This window comes from Lepidochelys olivacea (genome assembly GCF_965140295.1).
Source record: "Lepidochelys olivacea isolate rLepOli2 genome assembly, chromosome: 6".
In the NCBI taxonomy this organism is placed as follows: domain Eukaryota; kingdom Metazoa; phylum Chordata; order Testudines; family Cheloniidae; genus Lepidochelys; species Lepidochelys olivacea.
The window spans coordinates 99347193-99365844 of NC_140416.1; the positions used below are offsets into that span (position 1 = coordinate 99347193).

The 18652-nt window shown below is 44.3% G+C and overlaps 1 protein-coding gene across 1 annotated transcript in view; it reads left to right on the plus strand.

The window, feature by feature from the left end:
- The window catches only part of RIN3 (Ras and Rab interactor 3), a 110526-nt gene that overhangs the window by 23706 nt on the left and 68168 nt on the right, over positions 1-18652 (plus strand). The window contains exons 2-3 of the mRNA XM_084630175.1: positions 11082-11271; positions 16598-16712. Of these exons, the coding sequence (XP_084486301.1) occupies positions 11082-11271; positions 16598-16712 (305 nt within the window). The remainder of the gene's footprint in view (positions 1-11081; positions 11272-16597; positions 16713-18652) is intronic.

Genomic DNA, 18652 nt, shown 5'->3' on the forward strand with positions numbered 1-18652 from the left:
CTTAGAGACTAACAAATTTATTTGAGCATAAGCTTTCGTGAGCTACAGCTCACTTGCATCTGATGAAGTGAGCTGTAGCTTATGAAAGCTTATGCTCAAATAAATTTGTTAGTCTCTAAGGTGCCACAAGTACTCCTTTTCTTTTTGTGAATACAGACTAACATGGCTGGTACTCTGAAACCTCTCTGGGAGTATCCAGTGAAATCAGATTGGAGCCCATCGCTATCCTTCTTATCCAATTTTATTTTCAGTTTTTTTCCTGTAATTCTCAGAGAGCCCATGGGGCAGGAACCCTCTGTCCCTTACTCCTAATCTATCCAGCAGCTGTTGCGGCTTCTTTGATCACCCATTTCCTTGCATTGAGACCCAAGAAGACACTTTATTTTTAAATGAATGGATGTTTACCTCACTAGTGCTTGACATGGTTGTTGCTGTGATCTCTGATAACATTGATGGTATATCCTTTCTGTGCCCTTTTCACCACTTCTCTTGGGTCTACCATGAAAAAGCAATATGTGATCATGAAATTAAAGCCTTTGTGCACTGATATGTACAAGGGAGTTGATTTAATGTTAGGTGAGCAGCCTTAACTATAGCATTTCCTGTGGGGGGGGGCGGTGGTTATTGTTGTTGTTTTGCTGGGGGGTGTGTGGTTGTTGTTGTTGTTTTGCTGAGTCCTTCGCTCTGCAACCTTTGTTCTTCTAATCATGTATGTATATTGCCATGAAGTGCCTGAAAAAAATGTAGAGGACAGAGTGCTGATTGGTCAGTTTCAGTTTAATGCCTCCACACCAACAACTACACTGAGATATTTGTACTCTGCACAAGATCATCTGTGGACAGATTCATAGATTACTAGGCCAAAAGGGACCATTGCAATCATAGAATCATAGAATATCAGGGTTGGAAGGGACCCCAGAAGGTCATCTAGTCCAACCCCCTGCTCAAAGCAGGACCAATTCCCAGTTAAATCATCCCAGCCAGGGCTTTGTCAAGCCTGACCTTAAAAACCTCTAAGGAAGGAGATTCTACCACCTCCCTAGGTAACGCATTCCAGTGTTTCACCACCCTCTTAGTGAAAAAGTTTTTCCTAATATCCAATCTAAACCTCCCCCACTGCAACTTGAGACCATTACTCCTCGTTCTGTCATCTGCTACCATTGAGAACAGTCTAGAGCCATCCTCTTTGGAACCCCCTTTCAGGTAGTTGAAAGCAGCTATCAAATCCCCCCTCATTCTTCTCTTCTGCAGGCTAAACAATCCCAGCTCCCTCAGCCTCTCCTCATAACTCATGTCTTCCAGTCCCCTAATCATTTTTGTTGCCCTTCGCTGGACTCTCTCCAATTTATCGACATCCTTCTTGAAGTGTGGGGCCCAAAACTGGACACAGTACTCCAGATGAGGCCTCACCAATGTCGAATAGAGGGGAACGATCACGTCCCTCGATCTGCTCGCTATGCCCCTACTTATACATCCCAAAATGCCATTGGCCTTCTTGGCAACAAGGGCACACTGCTGACTCATATCCAGCTTCTCGTCCACTGTCACCCCTAGGTCCTTTTCCGCAGAACTGCTGCCTAGCCATTCGGTCCCTAGTCTGTAGCTGTGCATTGGGTTCTTCCGTCCTAAGTGCAGGACCCTGCACTTATCCTTATTGAACCTCATCAGATTTCTTTTGGCCCAATCTTCCAATTGGTCTAGGTCCTTCTGTATCCTATCCCTCCCCTCCAGCGTATCTACCACTCCTCCCAGTTTAGTATCATCCGCAAATTTGCTGAGAGTGCAATCCACACCATCCTCCAGATCATTTATGAAGATATTGAATAAAACCGGCCCCAGGACCGACCCTTGGGGCACTCCACTTGATACCGGCTGCCAACTAGACATGGAGCCATTGATCACTACCCGTTGAGCCCGACAATTTAGCCAGCTTTCTACCCACCTTATAGTGCATTCATCCAGCCCATACTTCCTTAACTTGCTGACAAGAATACTGTGGGAGACCATGTCAAAAGCTTTGCTAAAGTCAAGAAACAATACATCCACTGCTTTCCCTTCATCCACAGAACCAGTAATCTCATCATAAAAGGCGATTAGATTAGTCAGGCATGACCTTCCCTACAATCATGCAGTTTGATACCTTGTATTATACAGTCCACAGGATTTCCCTTAATTCCTATTTCAACTAGCCCATATTTTTGGATTTTTTCCTAAATCTTGTTTTAAAAATCTCCAGGGAATCCAGCATGGCACTTGGTAAATTGTCCCAAGGGTTATTTACCCTTACTGTTCTACTGTAAATTTGTCTAGTTTCAACTTCCAGCCAGTAGATCATCTTATACCTTTGTCTGCTAGACTGAAAAGTTCTGTTATGAAAATTGTGTTCCCTGTGTAGGTATTTATAGACCTGTGTGGAGAGATTCAAGTGGTGCAGAGCACCCTAGGGCTGTTAATCCTATAAGGGCAGCCATGCTTTACTCCGAACGCTGGATCCATTAGCTGCAAACTAGGGAAAGTTTGGATCTAGATCTAAACTTTGCAATTTGCCCTTATTTCTATAATAGGCTGAACCAACTTGCAGATCCAAACACCCTCAACCTTTTGAGGAAGTTTGGATCCAGATCCACACTTTGCAGTATGGGTCTGTGATGGAGTGTACTCCCCACATTGGATCTGAGAAAGCTGAATTAGGGCCAGATGGGCCCAATCCAGGGGAGAGATTTAGGCTAGGAGGAGGCCACTAATTGGAAGCAAATTCACATGTGAGGGTACAGGCGGGGCTTACATAAAGCCAAGAGACTGGCAACAGCTGCAGCATGGAGAGTGGCAGTCATTCCTTTCCTCCCTCCTGAGGGAAGGAGGATTAGCAATCCTGAGACCTAGTAGGCCTAGGACAGCTGGGTGTGACTAGAATGAATGGAAGCAAGGTAGGAACTAATCCAGGGGTGAAAGCAGTAAGGCCAGGGAAGCTGCAGACCTTGACTGCTTGTTAAAAACCCTGGGCTGGAACTCAGAGCAGAGGGTGGGTCTGGGTTCCCCTACCAACCACTGCGGAGTGGTACTGCATGGACAGTGAACTAAAAGACTGCCCGAGTCACTGCAGGAGTGACGGGGTTAGGGCAGTGGGTGTGAGGAGTGCCGGATGCCGCTTGAGCAGAAAGAATTTGGAGGACATCACCCTGTGCGCGGCCCCCCACTCAGAATGCCTAAAGGGGGTGCCACCCCAGTATAAGTAATGAGCCCTGTGACAGGGCCCATCTAATGTAACCCTAGCCTGTCACCTCTTCTACTATACTTTACCACAATCCTGAACAATTATTATTTTGAGGACTAGGATTGGAATTTACAATTCAAGCTAGGAGAAATGTTTTGGCCAAAAAAAATGCAGTTTTGGTGTCACCATAACATTTCTTGCAATTGAGTTGATTTTGCTGAATTGTTCATGTTAAAATGCCACAAAAAAAAGACGTCCAAAACATTTTGTTTTGACACTTTCTAAATTAAATGAATCAATTTTTGGATTCAAAACTACTACTTTTCATTTTGAAATTTCCTCCAATTTTGTGAAAATTGAATAAGAGACACTTCATTTTTACACGGATGAAAAGTTTCATTTGACCCAAATCTTTTACTTTTAAATTTGTCAAACAAGTTCTTAATTTTATTTTTTTTTGGGTCAACCCCACAGAATTTTTTTTAGCTTTTCAGAATTGTCTGAACAAACAAAGCAAAAAAATCAGTTATTTGCACAACTCCATTTACTGACTATCATTCATGTGACATGAAGCTGGCTATAAAGAAACGTGGTGCAGTAGTTAGCTTCTATGATAGTCAAGGTAAAGGTCTGAACTCAAATTTGTTTTAACGTGGTCGGCTGTGAGGCATGCCACAAATGTATACTTTCTCATTCTCTGCCAGCCTTTGCATGGGTTACAGATAAAGCGCCCTCCTTGTGTCATCCCCACTCAGCCCCCTGCTTACAACTGGGCTCTCTCTAGGTTTGTAATTACCATCATTCTCCATCTAGTTCCAACAGTGCTGTAGCATCAGCTCCATAAGGTCTTAGCTTTTTCTCTGTGTTGGATCTGATACTCCTTGAAGATATTACAGCGTTTGACGATCTCACCCAGGTTTATGTGCTTCCGCCACAAGCTGGCTTATCCTCAATTTCAGTCTCCTGGTATTTGATGCTTTTGGTTCAAAGGTTAATCTGTTGTTCTCATCCTTACAAGTGGTGTTTGACAGCTGTTGCCTCTGTCTTTCTCAGTAGCATGCTGGCTGGCCAATGTTGTGAGAGCTATAGACTGCCTCCTCTTACACCAATTCTAAATCTGTCTGAGCATAATTTTCCTCTAGGACAAGGAAAGGATAGCAAAACTCTTGTTTCTCTCTAGATATAATTTAATGTAAGATCCAAGAGAAATGTAGATGCAATAATTTATAATAAAAGGAACAAATCAGTTAACCAATTCTGACAAACAGCTTATTTCAAAAATCCAAAATCAAGACAAACTGACAAAATACAATATAGGATTTTTTTTTTTTTACTTGTGTCCATTCTTAAGATCTGATGAGTCTTCTCAATATAACTGATGCTGGCTAATGAACAAAACTGAAGTTCATTTAGTGCTGTAGTTAACTGGTTAGTGTGAGTGTATACTACTGCCCTCTTCTGGCTGGAATTGGAATAGCTCAGTTATGTGTCATGGACCTATATACAGCTAACCACTGACAGGTTCTCATTCAGATCAAGTGGTAAAGGTCTGGTTGCAGAAGCACAGACAACATACACTCTCTTTCTCTGCTCCAGCTGGTCTTGGTGTATATTACAAGTGACACCCATAAAGTCCTAGACAACCATGAGTTTGCATTATTTTTACACAGCTGAAGACCAGAACCCAAGTCTGCACTGGGCTGACAGGCTCACAGCCCTTGTCAATGCCTTTGACTTCAGTGGGGTTGTATAGGTTGTAAATTTGGCTCCTTAATGGCAAAGAAATGAGTTATGGTGGTGACGTATTTATTACACTGTTAGCATGGTAATTTGCTTTGTCTCATGATATTTCCAACAGAGCTACCATGCAATCCTGCCAAAGAAGGCATGGTGTTTTAGTATAATTATTATACAATTAAATAATCCGTGTTGCCAATGAACATGCACTGTACATGTTCCTAGCAAGCTGCTTGAATTCAACTCAGCAGAGAGTGTGAGGGGATTTAATCCTGATTTGCAGTAAGAACTCAATACAGAGATGTGGTGCAGGCAGCTCCGGGGCTGGCTTTTCTCATTTACATTGCAAAGAACAAAAGGTCCCTGTTGGCCCAAACAAATCTCTGCTGAGATGCAGGGGTCACTTCAGAAAGGCTGTGGATAAAAATCATCAGCTGTGTGTGAGGACTGAGCAAGCAAGTGTGCCAGGCTGTATGGCTCCTTACACTTGGCAGAACAAAGGGAATTCTGAAGCTGTTCCCTGCTTTTTCCTCGCCCTGGTCCGTGCAGTTACCTGTGGAGTCTACTGTTAAATGGCTGGGTTAAGCCCTTCCACTGCCTGGCATCTAGGTCTCGTGACTGCTGCACACAGAGAAGTCAAGTGTTGCTATTGTATACCGTATTGACTAGCATGGCATGGGGGTCCCAGCAATTAGAGCTGGAAAAGAACTGTTATGTCACCCACTCCAGCCCTATGTCAATTGACTCTACAGTGCTTTCTAGAATTTAAAATGTGTAGATTTCAGGGGCTCAAGCAATGGGGCTCCTAGTGCCTTCCCTGGGGAGGTTATTCCACAGTCCAATAGATCTCACAGGCAGGAAGTTTCCCTTATGTCCCTTTCTTAATTTCCCCTATTACTTGCTCCTCTTTGCACCTTCTTGTACCACCCTAAATCATCCTTCTTACTCCAGCGCCCATATCCTTTCACTGCCGCCCTGTAGATTGGCTGTAACTGAGCCAAGCTATGCATGTTTAGCTCTTTTATTTTTACTCATCAATCAACCCCTTCAGGTCCCTAATCTGTTCTGGTCTTCTCAGATCTCCCTCCAATTTGACATCACCTCTCTGGTAATAAGGTGCAATATTCCCAATTGAATTGTATTGGAACTGTACAGAGCGAGACTGTTACCTGCCCAGTTCCTATCCCACAACGTGATGACTCTCTGCATATGCAGCTACAAATTGCATTTATCTTTTTCTGGTGTCCTAGTGCATTGCAAGCTCATGTCTAATTTGCAGTTCACTCTTGCCATCAGGTTTCTCTCAGCAGTGCTGTTTTCCACATTCTCCTCTCTCATTAAACTGCTTTCAGTTTCCATGTGTTAAGCTGCATTCTTCCACAATGAATTCTGCCTGTTTCTAATCTCTGACTCCAGGCTGCTTTGTATTTGTCTCTTGGCCCTTCTGGTATTTGCATTTTCTCCCAGTTTGGTAACTTCTCTGGATGTCATTAACATGTGTGCTATACTGGATCACTACTCATGAACACTAGATATAAAAACACCAGTCCCTGCTATATGCTGCTTCATACTTACCCACACCTGTATATATACACCACTGATCATTAAATCAGGCCCTGATCCTGCAGTGTGTAGTTTATGGGGTGGGTTAACACAGCTGCAAGGAGCTCCACTGAAGTCCGTGGACCTGCAAGGCATAGAAGCAGACTGCCTGCATGCTACATATTAAAGGACTGGGGTATTGTGGCTATCCATCTGTTTTTTGCAAGGCCAGAAAGAGGCCTTGGAGAGCAATGGGCCAGATTTTCAAGGGGATTTAGCACCTAAGGAGGCAGACACTTGAAAATCCCAGTAGGTGCCAATCTGAATCTTTATGCCCCTGAATATCTTTGAAAATCCATCCCTTCCACAACACATAACAATGAACATTGTCCCTCTTTTCACGTCAGTTTTCACTTTTTATTGTCAGGGTTCAGGATTCCAGGCTTGTTTGTCTGATTTTTAATCCACATATTTTGCTTCTTCTGACTTCCCTTCTTCCACTAATTATCATCATCTCCCATGTGTTTCCTTGGCTGGTATCTTCAAGACTAAATTAACATGGGGATATTTTGATAGTAATTGTTGCAAAGAAAAAAAAAGGAGGGGAGGAAATATAAGATTAATTGTATTTTGCCACGGCTTTAATTCATTTTTATTTTAATGGATCCTTTGTACTTCTGTTTAAAGGACGCTGTCTGATTAAGCATCATCTGCTGTAGTTTTAAAAAGAAATTTCCTCACATGTGTGACAAATAATTTTATATGAAAATTTGTAAGTCTTTCACTTGTCTCTATCTGTGCTCTTTGTCTTGTGTTTTTCTCTCTGCTTGGATAATGAAAATGGACTGATCAATATCGGGTTCTCCTGCACTACCACTATGGAGCAATGTTTAGGCTTTGTAAAAGGTTGCTTTGACAAAACTTAAAGTGGGCAGCCAAGTGTGCTGCATTGACTTAGTGCCTTTGACAGGAGACATTCAACTAGTTCAGGTCTGAAATTTGATCTACTTTACAATGTGCCCTAGATACTAAGAGCTGTATTTTGCTTTTTTCTTAAGTAATACCAAACCAAGAGAAAAATAGAGCCAGATTAATTTCAGCTCTCAAATCAAAAGGATGAAATTGACACTAAAAGAAATAGACATTTCCAAGAATCATGTGGTTGTTTTTACCAAAAGAAAAAGTGATCTTTTAAAAATAAACAAATATAGAGGGGCCAATGGTGAGAGTGATGATCAAACCTAGCGCTTAAATAGCGCTTTTCACCAGTAGGTCTCAAAGTGATTTACAAAGGAGGTTAGTGTCATTATAAATAGGGAAACTGAGGCACAGAGGTGAGGTGACCTACCCAAGATCATCAGAAGGCCAGTGATAGAGCGAGGATTTGAAGCCAGGTCTTCTGAGTCCCAGTCCAGGACTCTATCCTTTAGACAACACTGCCTATGAATACAGGCTCTGATCCAGCAAAGCACTTAAGCATGTGTTTAACTTTAAGCACATGAGTAGTCTCATTTACTTCAAAGTTGAGCATGTGTGTAAATGCTTTGCTGGATTGGGGCCAGGGGCCGGGATCAACCTTTGCTTCAGGGTGGTAATCTGACTGCAGTAAGATAATAGCAAATAGGAGTAACCTTTCTCTCTTCCTCCTCCTTCCAGCCCCCTATTTAGGATCAGGGCCTAAAAGAACACCTATCCCTCGTCTTTAACAATGCATCCACTTCACTATTCTAAAGGTTTCTATCGGGCTAAAAATAAGCAGCCAGAAATAAAATGAAAGCTAAGGTGAAGTAGCCGATTGCACCCTCTTCCCGGCACTGCCTCTCACACTGCATTCCCCCACTTCTCAGCAGTCTCCACAAGGGTGAACATTGTGGAGGTCACTATTATAAAACTGAGGACTGACACAGTTTCCGCCTTTACTTTCTCACTTTACAAAAGTTCCCTTTCCAGTGGCTTCTGATATCAATGCAAGAGCTGCAAACATCTTGAGCCTGGCTCTTCCCTGCCGTGCACCTTCCGTAGTCTTTACACCAGTGCAGACTGGGTGTGAGATGTCACTATTGGTGTACTGGAGTGAAGAATTTCCATTGGGTAATATGTTACATTTCCTTTACCCAGGTGCAAATGACCAAACAAGGTGCAAGTGGAGTTCACTGCTCAGTGTGCATTACACCGCCACCACCCCCAGTGCCAAATTTGGGGGGGGTGAGTCTCTTCTGCTCAAGCTGTAACTACTTATAGGGGTATGGGTGTGGGGGGGAAGAGAGGGTATTTATTTATTTTTAAAGCTCTGGAGTTTCCTAGTTACATCCTCCATGTTGGTTAAGATTGTAGTTGTCACACAAAGGAGGGAAGAATTAGGCCCCTTGTCTTTCTAGTCCCTGAGCTCCCTCTCGTGTTCACACATACACATTGCATCCGCTCACTTCAGCTCTGGTTTAGTAGCACGTGAGAGAGGAGTTCCGCTCGTGCTCTTTGGGTCCAGTCCTGCACTCTCTGCTAATCTGAGCTCGCCCACCCTAGCTCAATGAGCAGGCTTTTGAGGATTGACCTTTTTTTTTTTTCTCCCTTCAGTTCACTCTTGGTGAGGAAGCTCTGTAAGTGAACACACACCTTTATGCTGATGTAAATTAAACTCTGCACAAAAAGCACCGAGGCCCAGCTCCTCAAAGGGCCTGAGCTCCTAAGCACACCACCTCCTTCTCTCAGGATGTTTGTTGCCATGGTTTTAACCAAAGGTGGGGACCACCCCACCCCACCCCACACACTCCTACCCAGGCTACCCTGTGGCTGTGGTGTGTGCTCACTGAACCCTGTCACCAGTGTGTGCAGGGGTGGGATTTCAAATGTCAAACTTCGCAAATACTGTCCCACTTGCTCCTAGCATCAGCAGAGAAATGTAATCCTAGAAGGGGGGTGTCAAGTTTCCTTCCCTGCTCTGAACTGTAGGGTACAGATGTGGGGACCTGCATGAAAGACCCCCCCTAAACTTATTCTTACCAGCTTAGGTTAAAAACTTCCCCAAGGTACAAACTTTGCCTTGTCCTTGAACCGTATGCTGCCACCACCAAGCGTTTTAAACAAAACAGGGAAAGACCCCATTGGAGACATCTTCCCAAGGCCTATACCCCCTTTCCTGGGGAAGGCTTGATAAGAATCCTCACCAACTTGTACAGGTGAACACAGACCCAAACCCTGGGATCTTACGAAGAATGAAAAATCAATCAGGTTCTTAAAAGAAGAATTTTGATTAAAGAAAAGGTAAAAGAATCACCTCTGTAAAATCAGGATGGTAAATACCTTACAGGGTAATCTGATTCAAAACATAGAGAATCCCTCTAGGCAAAACCTTAAGTTACAAAAAGACACAAAACCAAGAATATACATTCCATCCAGCACAGCTTATTTTACCAGCCATTAAACAAAAGGAAATCTATGCATTTCTAGCTAGATTACTTACTAACTTTACAGGAGTTGTAGGGTGCATTCGTGATCTGTTCCCAGCAAAAGCATCACACAGACAGACCAACCCTTTGTCCCCACCCTCCAGATTTGAAAGTATCTTGTCCTCTTATTGGTCATTTTGGGTCAGGTGCCAGCTAGGTTACCATAGCTTCTTAATTCTTTACACGTGAAAGGGTTTTTCCTCGGGCCAGGAGGGATTTCATAGCACTGTATACAGAAAAGTGGTTACCCTTCCCTTTATATTTATGACCGGGGGAAATCTCAGTGTTACAGAGTCTCAATTTTTGCTTAGTTTGAGTATCTGAGAGGACCTTAGGTACAGAACCAAGGCTTCCCAGCTAAAATCAGACCTTTTCTAACTCACTATGTCTTACATGTGATGTACTCCTTTAGCTGGGCTTGGGTTGGGTGCTTCCTGTGGCATACTCAGGCTAATCATTAAAGCTACTGTATGATTCCAGAAATCCTGGGAAGGTTACAGATGCAGGCTGACCCTGAGGCAGTCTGGTGGCATGAGCTGTCAGGGTCCCTTGCTCTCTTTAAAAATATGGTATAGTGAAGTGTAGTTGGCATTCCTGAAAGGTGATTTGATAGCCGTGGGGCTCCTACTCTTCCAGTGCAGAGGACAAATACCTTGTTTTAAAGTCAAGGGCAGTCACTCAGATCCTTCAGGTAGCGAACTGGGCCCCTGGAGGCTGAAATCTTTGATCCACAGAGGTACAGCATAGGACAGTGCTAGCTTCCCCCCAGCCGCTGACAATGTGCCTCCACCCTGTTCTGTAGGTGCCAGCCCTGGGAGGATAGGAGAGAGGTAGGTCCAAATACCACCAGCCCCCAGAGCAGAATGACCAGCAATGTCTGACATGGCTGGAACCCCAGAGGTGAATTTATAGCTCAAGCTAACCTTATTTCAGGCAGGAACTGTCATTTCCTCTATGTTTGTGCCAGTGCCTAGCACAATAGGGCTTTGACTTGTAGGCACACAATGGAACTGTTAAATAAAAATAATAATATCTCTAGTTTGATGCCAGTCAAGTAGTGTGGTGTGTGTGTATTTACACTTCTTCACGACAAATGGTCGCTCTTCACTTCTCCTTAAAGGGGTTTTCTTGTGTTGTTTCAGTCCTGCCACAGATCCTGGTAAAGAAGATGATGATGAGACACGGCCATCTCAGTCCATCACTCTGCAAAACTGCCTTCCAGTGCCTGGCATCTGTGTTCTTGATAAACTCATCAAAACATGCCCAGTCTGGCTTCAGCTGAGCATGAATCAGGACAGGGCTGGAGAGATACTCAGCAAAGAAGCAGCAGGGGTAAGTCTACATTAGTCCAAAACAATTTCAGCTCAGACAAGCCCATTTCCTGGTCCTCAGGGGAGATGGATAGCTGTGGTATGGTTTTGGTGGTTGTTCCCTTCCCCCGCCCCCCCCCAAAAGTGAAAGCAAACGTATTTAGCAGTTTCTGGTCTTTGTTGGCTAGTCTTATGTTCGTGGGATAGACATTTCCATTCTCTCTAGAGTGGTGGTGTGTGTGAAAGAGAAGGCTTTTTATACCTTTGATTTACTTAGCAGTTGGTGTCTGGGAATAGTTTTCCTATTTGTTTCATAGCCCTGCTCTGTTGTGCTTTCAGATATCTCCATATACTCTCTGTAGTCTGGTGCAGTATTTTTCCAATATCTCTGACTTGTAGCTTCCTTAAAAAGTGAAATCTTAAAGGTGAACAACAACAAAAGTGTGTTCATATCCCTAGTTTGCTTCTTTGGGGTGTCAGTTTTGCTTGTTGATTTTTGTACCTTAGGAAAACCAGCAACATCAAAATTGTCTTCCCTGTAAGAGGACATGAGAACTAGTGGCAGTTCTTTCAGCCTTTTATTGACAAGAGATGGGGTTTGGAAAGAAATTTTTTTTCCCAAGCGCGTGCCAGGTGTTTGTGATAGAGAAGGGTTGACAAAAACAACAAACAAAACATGTTGTGTTTTTAAAAGTTTTGATACAGTTGCTCAGATTTCATGTCCTTGGTACTGTGATGTCATTACAGTACCTCTCCGGTTATCCAGAGAAGCTCCCAAAGTAGACAAGAACTGAATTTCTAATGTAAACAAAGCAAGATATAAAATGCTTTTTGCATTGTTTAGTCTGTGGGGGAATAACTCTCAGGAATTCTTTATATGTCATAAAGTATTGGGAGGTGATTAGGAGGAAGTAGGGTGGATAAGCCCAGTTTTTCCCTCTACTAAAAAATGGCCTGTTCCCACTTCTCTTCATTCACTGGCTGGTGTTCTAAGGGAAGGTAACAACCCTGTGCAAACCAAAGAGACTAAAATGACTAAATGAAAACTGATCTGGAATGAGGCTAGGATTAGGGGTAGAGATGCTGCGGCAGGGAAACCTGAAGCACAGCCAAGCTGAAGGAGAAATTTTAGACTGTTTTATGGTTTCATTGTTCTTTAGCTTACCAATAAAGCCAAATCCCAGGAAGGGGTTAGGTGAGCACAGATGCCACAGAGTGAGCCCAGGCCTGCTGCCTGTACTTACGTTTAGTTGTATATTGTCATCTGAGTAGTGTCACTAAGCTCAGTGTGACTACTCAGTATGAGTAAGCATAGCAGAATTGGGTTTATCTGAGAGAGTCTGTTCGGTCTTATCGTGTCATGAGCCTTGAAATGTTGCTGGGGTGTTGCGGGTTTTGTTTTTTGGTTTTTTTTTAAATTAAGTCCTGATGTATGAGGAGACCTGGTCAAAAAAAAAAAAAAATGAGAGCCTGGTGTTTGTGATAAGGAAGGTTTTTACAGTAAAGGCTGTATCTGGGTTAGACTAAAGCCTGTACAAGCCCATCTCCCCAGATGAAGGGAGTAAGTCCCAGGGACACATGGTAGAAACTAGATGACTCAGACCCAGGCCTGCTGAGATATATATAAGGGCAGCTTGAGTTGAGGGGCATGAGGAAAGGAGTAGAGAGGTTCCCCTTAACTTGTGGGCCGATGGCCAGAGAGTGCAAGGTTGCAGGTAGCAGGCTAAGAAGTCTGGGAGCCAGTCAGCTGGAGGAAAACTTCAACAAAGGGACGAGATAGGCTCTCCTTAGCTCCCAGGCAGGGGGCCTGAAGAGTAAGACCTGCAGGAGTCCCTGGCCCTGAGGAAAGGACCTGGTCTATATGATGAACCTGTGCTGCATGGTTTTAATTTAGAGAGGTAACACTGAACCCTGAAGAAAAGGTCTGGAAATCCTGATGCTTTTGGGTGGAGGAGGGTTGGCGCACTAGCTGGGGAGTTCTCCCTCAGGCTCATGTGGCCTCCCTGGATAGAACATTAGAAAAGGGCAGTCTGGCTAAGAGCTTGCCTCCCCCTTTTCCTCCTTTAATTTCTTGCTAGCAATAGAAGCTGTAGTGGGTGTTTACACCAGTTCCTGTGGAAATGAACAGACCACCTTTAGCTGAAGGAAAGGTGGGAATAGATTGTGTGGACTGCAGAGTGCCCAGGCAATTCATGTGCTCTCATTGTGAGGGTGGCAGTGGATGTTGCCTTTTCATTCTCTGAGTCAGCGTTCAGGGATGAAATCTAGCTCGTGGCAAGTTAGAAACCAATGTCTCCTCTGCCATTTGCTGGTTCTCACAATGGCATCCAGCTGCCATAACGTTAACATCTTTAAAGCTCTCCAAGACATCCAGGGATGGGCAGTGTCTCTGAAGGACATTCAGGGGCAAATCATGTCTCTGCTCCCCCACCCCACCTCTTCCACAGGCATGATCCCTTCCCCTCTGCAATAGGTAGCCAGGAGAGGAGCCAGCCCAGAGGGGTGCCTCCCAGGGGAGAACAGCTGGCCAGCCGCAGAGGGGAGCATGTGCTGATGCTGTATCCTGCAGAAGAGGGTGCAGTGGACATACACTAGTTTAATGTCAGAGAGCTGGGGTGGCGCATGCTCTGCCTGCTCCTGAAGCTCATTTTAGGATGGAGCAGCTCTCCAACACCCCAGAGGCACAATCTGGAAAGACTTATTTACACAATAGGCTCCCATCCTGCAAATTGGGAACTAGTTAGCTGCAAGCTTAGGAAGCCTGTGCAGCTAAGGCCCCATTTCTACAAACGTGGCCCAAATATAACCTTTGGAACCATGGCAACAAGTCTTCCTGATTAGAAAAGAGAACAGACCAGTTTCCAGGTTTCACTTCTCACCTTGTTAATCTGAATTTGAACCAAAATGGATCAAGTGTTAATCGGTAACTCAGTGATCTCGGGGGTCAAACATACATTAATTCTCACAACAGCCCAGTGAAGTAGGTTAGAGTTATCAGTTGGGGGAGCTGAGGCACAAAGAGATTAAATGATTTACCTCCCTCCCTGTACATGGGAAGGTGCAAGGTGCTCACAACCATCTCTAACACCTGCCTGTCCACCTAGCTAATCATTTATATCCTGCTCATCACCATGGCATGGGGTCAAGCTGCCCTTTGAGTCTGATCCACTTCAAATATGAAGTGCTGAAGGACTGAATTTCACATCAGAGAGCAGAAGACCTTACCAGGCTCTCTGTTGTATTGAACTGAATGGAGAGCCACACAAGATACGCCCAAGGACACTCACTCACTGTCTTAGCAAAACTGCTTTAGGCTGTGGCCAGAGTGGTTGCTTGAATGTGACATGAGATGCTCCCAACCCTAGGACCCCTGAGAGTTTGTGCATTAGCAATGCTCGTAACCTGCCGAGCTCAGAACCTACGTCAGTTCCCCCTATGGCAGTGTAGTGCATTGTGACTTGGCTTCTAGACAAACTCCTCTCAGTTCCTCTTCCCGAGAAATCAAAGCTTTCCTGGTGTAGTTTCAGTTCACTGCAATTATTTAATCGTTTTCTAGAATCACACTTCTCCTCTAGAATGTTAATACCGTGGTCCCAGAATTAGCTAAGTCTTTGAAATCACTTTTATAAATACCTTGACTCTGTCTTACCTAAAGCTGCTTTAAGGAAGAGGTGATGACAAAGAGTCTTTGCTCATAGGATTTCAAGCTACAGTAACTCCTCACTTAAAGTCATCCCGGTTAACGTTATTTCGTTGCTACGTTACTGATCAATTAGGGAACATGCTCGTTTACAGTTGTGCAATGCTCCCGTATAACGTTGTTTGGCAGCCACCTGCTTTGTCCACTGCTTGCAGGAAGAGCAGCCTGTTGCAGCTAGCTGATGGGGGCTTGGAACTAGGTGGACCGGCAGCCCACCATCAGCTCCCCTGAGTTCCCTGTGCGGCATCCGCCCCAGGCTATCCATTGCCGGCACTTCAGCTGTCCCTCCTGGCACTGCCATGTGCTGCTCCTGCTCTCTGCATTGGAGCTGCTCCTGGGAGCCTCCTGCTTGCTGTTCGGGGTGGGGGAGAGGGGTGCTGATGTCACGGTGTCCCCCTTACCCCCTGCTCCTGCCCTCCGCTTACCCCATCCCTATAGAGCGGGGGTGGGGACAGGGGACATGATAGGGCTCAGGACAGAGACAGCTTGCTAGCAGCAGCTGCTGTCTCAACTTGCTGATCTACTTAAAAAGGCAATGTACTTAGAGTGACGTCAGCGTATTTAAAGGGGCAATGTGCATCTCTCTCTCTCTCTCACACACAGGGTGTGTCTTTGTCTCTGTCTGCCATGCTGCCTCCCCTCCCTCCGTTTATGTTGCCTTGTAGAGTGTGAGGCTACATTAACAACAATGTGTTAACCCTTGAGGGCTCAGCTGAATGCTAGTTCATCATTCAGCACTAAGGCATTTCCTGGGAAATATTCCACTCTCTGACTCTACCACCTCAACCAAGCTTCACAATCATCATCACTGTGTACCAGTATTAAATTGTGTGTTTAAAACTTTTTTTCTCTCTTTCTCTCGAGAGTGTGAGTGTGTTTTGTCTGGTGAGAAAAATGTCCCTAGAACCTAACCCCCTCCATTTACATTAATTCTTATGGGGAAATTGGATTCGCTTAACATCGTTTCGCTTAAAGTCGCATTTTTCAGGAACATAACTACAACATTAAGCGAGGAGTTACTGTACAAGTTAAATACATGTTTGACATTGAAGTCGGATTAGAAACAAACTGAGGAATGCACACAGTGCTTACGCTGCACAAAGAAGGTACTGACTCAGCCAGAAAGCCCTTTCTCTTCTTGATTAAACTTGCTCCTGTGCTAGTCCAACATGCCCACTGCTTTGAGCCACTCAGGACCAAAAGTTAGTCATTTGCTATAAAATCAACTTATGGCTATTTTAATCCTTTTTTCTATAAATGTCTAGGGGGCCCCTATTCTATACTCATGCTAGAAACTCGAGTGAGGATGTACTGGGGCAAATTCACCATCGCTTAGGGCAGTTGCATCAGGGGTTGTCATTTGGCAAATTGTGTGAAGTTGTGCAGCTTTATCTTCAGGTTAAGTAGGATATCAGTGGTGCATTGGGATTCTGCTAGTCCCTACTGCAGCACTGAATTTCACCCAGAGAAAATATCCCTTAGCAGTAGTTATCTTTGTCATGGAAGATTTGACATACTGGAGTGAAACTAGAATGAAATGTGTTAGACGTGAATTGAAAATGACCTTTCTCTGGTTACTGGAAAGAGTCTCGTTCTCAGATATTTAACGTTAAGTTCACAAGCTTCTACTTCTTTTCCTCTGCTTTAGATATTCCTAGTTAGGAGAGATGGTAACATGAACAACATGGTACTCTTGGTCCACTTCCCAGCCCAGAATGCGGCTTCTGATGTGCAGGAGTACAACATTAAAGAAGAAAAGTCACGTAAGTTTTCTCAAGACTTCTATCTCTTGCTCTGACCATCAGATGGGCTTGACTCTTGACTGCAAGGTATGTACACAAATGTGCTTGCAATGAAAAAGATCCTGCCACAGTTGGAGGAACGGTAGATCTTGACTCCTCCAGGAAAATTTGTTCAGATTCATTGTGACCAATTGGCCCAATTCTCCACTGATCTGTACCTTTTGTCATCATTTGTACCTGCGCACAGGGTAGTGTAAAATGCTATCATGTTAGAAGAGTAGCATTTTATTCAGGCAAATGAGAATGGAAGCATTTACACAAGTGTGAGTAGTGACAGAATGTGGAAGGCAATGGAGAATCAATCTCAATCTATTTGATTAATTTATTCTTTATTTCTGCTCTTGAATTAGCTGCCAACAGACTTTGATTTTTGCTAATTTATTCTTTATTCATTTCTTATTCAAACACTTTGTACAAATATTTTTACCTATTGGTTGTTCCTGAATTGTTTGTTTTGACTGTGTCTATAGCTCTTCAATATTCACAGTACACGATTGGTCCCCAAAAGAGCATAGTGTTGTTTCTGTTCCCTGATTGGATGACTGAACCTTTTATAAGCAAGAAAGGGGAAATCAAAGAAACTCCAAAAGGCACATGTCTGGTACAGACTTTTGGGTGAGCACAAAGCCACCAGAGCTTAATTTGTGCCTTGGCTCAGCCCTGGTACCTCTTTTCATGCTGGGCCACAGCCTGGGCACTTCTTCTGTCAGTGGTGCAAGGCATGATCTTGCGTGTACGGTGTGTGCAAAGTCACACTATGCAGAGGATGCCAATTTGTAGAACAAAATGTCATCCTCCCTGCAGTGTGACCTCACACGTACAGTGAATGCGAGGTTACATTGTGTGAAGGATGCCATTTTGTGTGCCATGGCACTTCCCTCTTTATAAATTAAGCACTGAAATTCACACCTGTATTACAAGACATTTTTGCTTTCCAAAAGATGTTTGCAAATAATTTCTTTGATAAGCTATTCAGAGAAGAAGGGTCCATGAAAGAAAGTTCAGATTTTTTTATTAAAATGATGAACGTTCACACATTCGGTTCCACAGTGTAAGCCCTGTGGCCTCAAGCCTACATGAGAATGGAGCTAACTGAGTAAGCTCTCTGATGGCATCTACTGGAGAGCTAGGGGAGCCAACTGAGTGAGGCAGTACCTCATTTACATATTAACTGTGGGTAGTTTGGGGACACTGGGGTATAATTTGACAAAGTTTTGTTCTTGGGGCGCATATTTTTGAGATTATCCTGTTGGGAACTCACCAGGCAAAGCCTGGACAATGGCTGGGCATGGGGTCACCCTGATTGGGTAAGAGGCCCTGGACAGAGCCAGAGGGCAAGGAGAGAGAAATGGTGCATTGCTGGCTAGTTGCTAGGAATTTCTCTCTGGGTGGTAGGGACTTGGATGAGTTTTTAAGACCATTGATCCCCTTGTATTTGAAAATCTGAGCTAAGAGCTTTAGTTGCCTTTTTAAAGCCAAGCTCACCAGAAGTTCCAGTTTTCTAGCCAATGGCAAGCAGAAGTGAGAGCCCAGCAGCAGTTAGATCACCTGAGCCTCAGGCAGAGCAAAGCAGTAGTTGGGCTCGCCACAGGCCACAGCTTCTAATGGGGGAGCAGCAGACAGAGCAGCAGCATGCACTACCCTGGGAGCAGAGGAATTCAGAGCAATGCCAACCTAGTGACTCTGGTGTGGCCCCTCAGTCCTAGCTGCAGACATCAATATAGCAGGACAGGTGGCAGAGCCCCAGAGCAGTCTATGAAACAGGGAGCCTGATTTTCCCGGCCTCTTGGAACCACAAACAGTGAGTGAGGAAGTTGGGGACCTATGAACTGTGAGTGGGAGGCTGGGAGATGGAACAAACTGCATCAGCCAGTCAGGGTCCAATTGCTTGGGACTGGGAC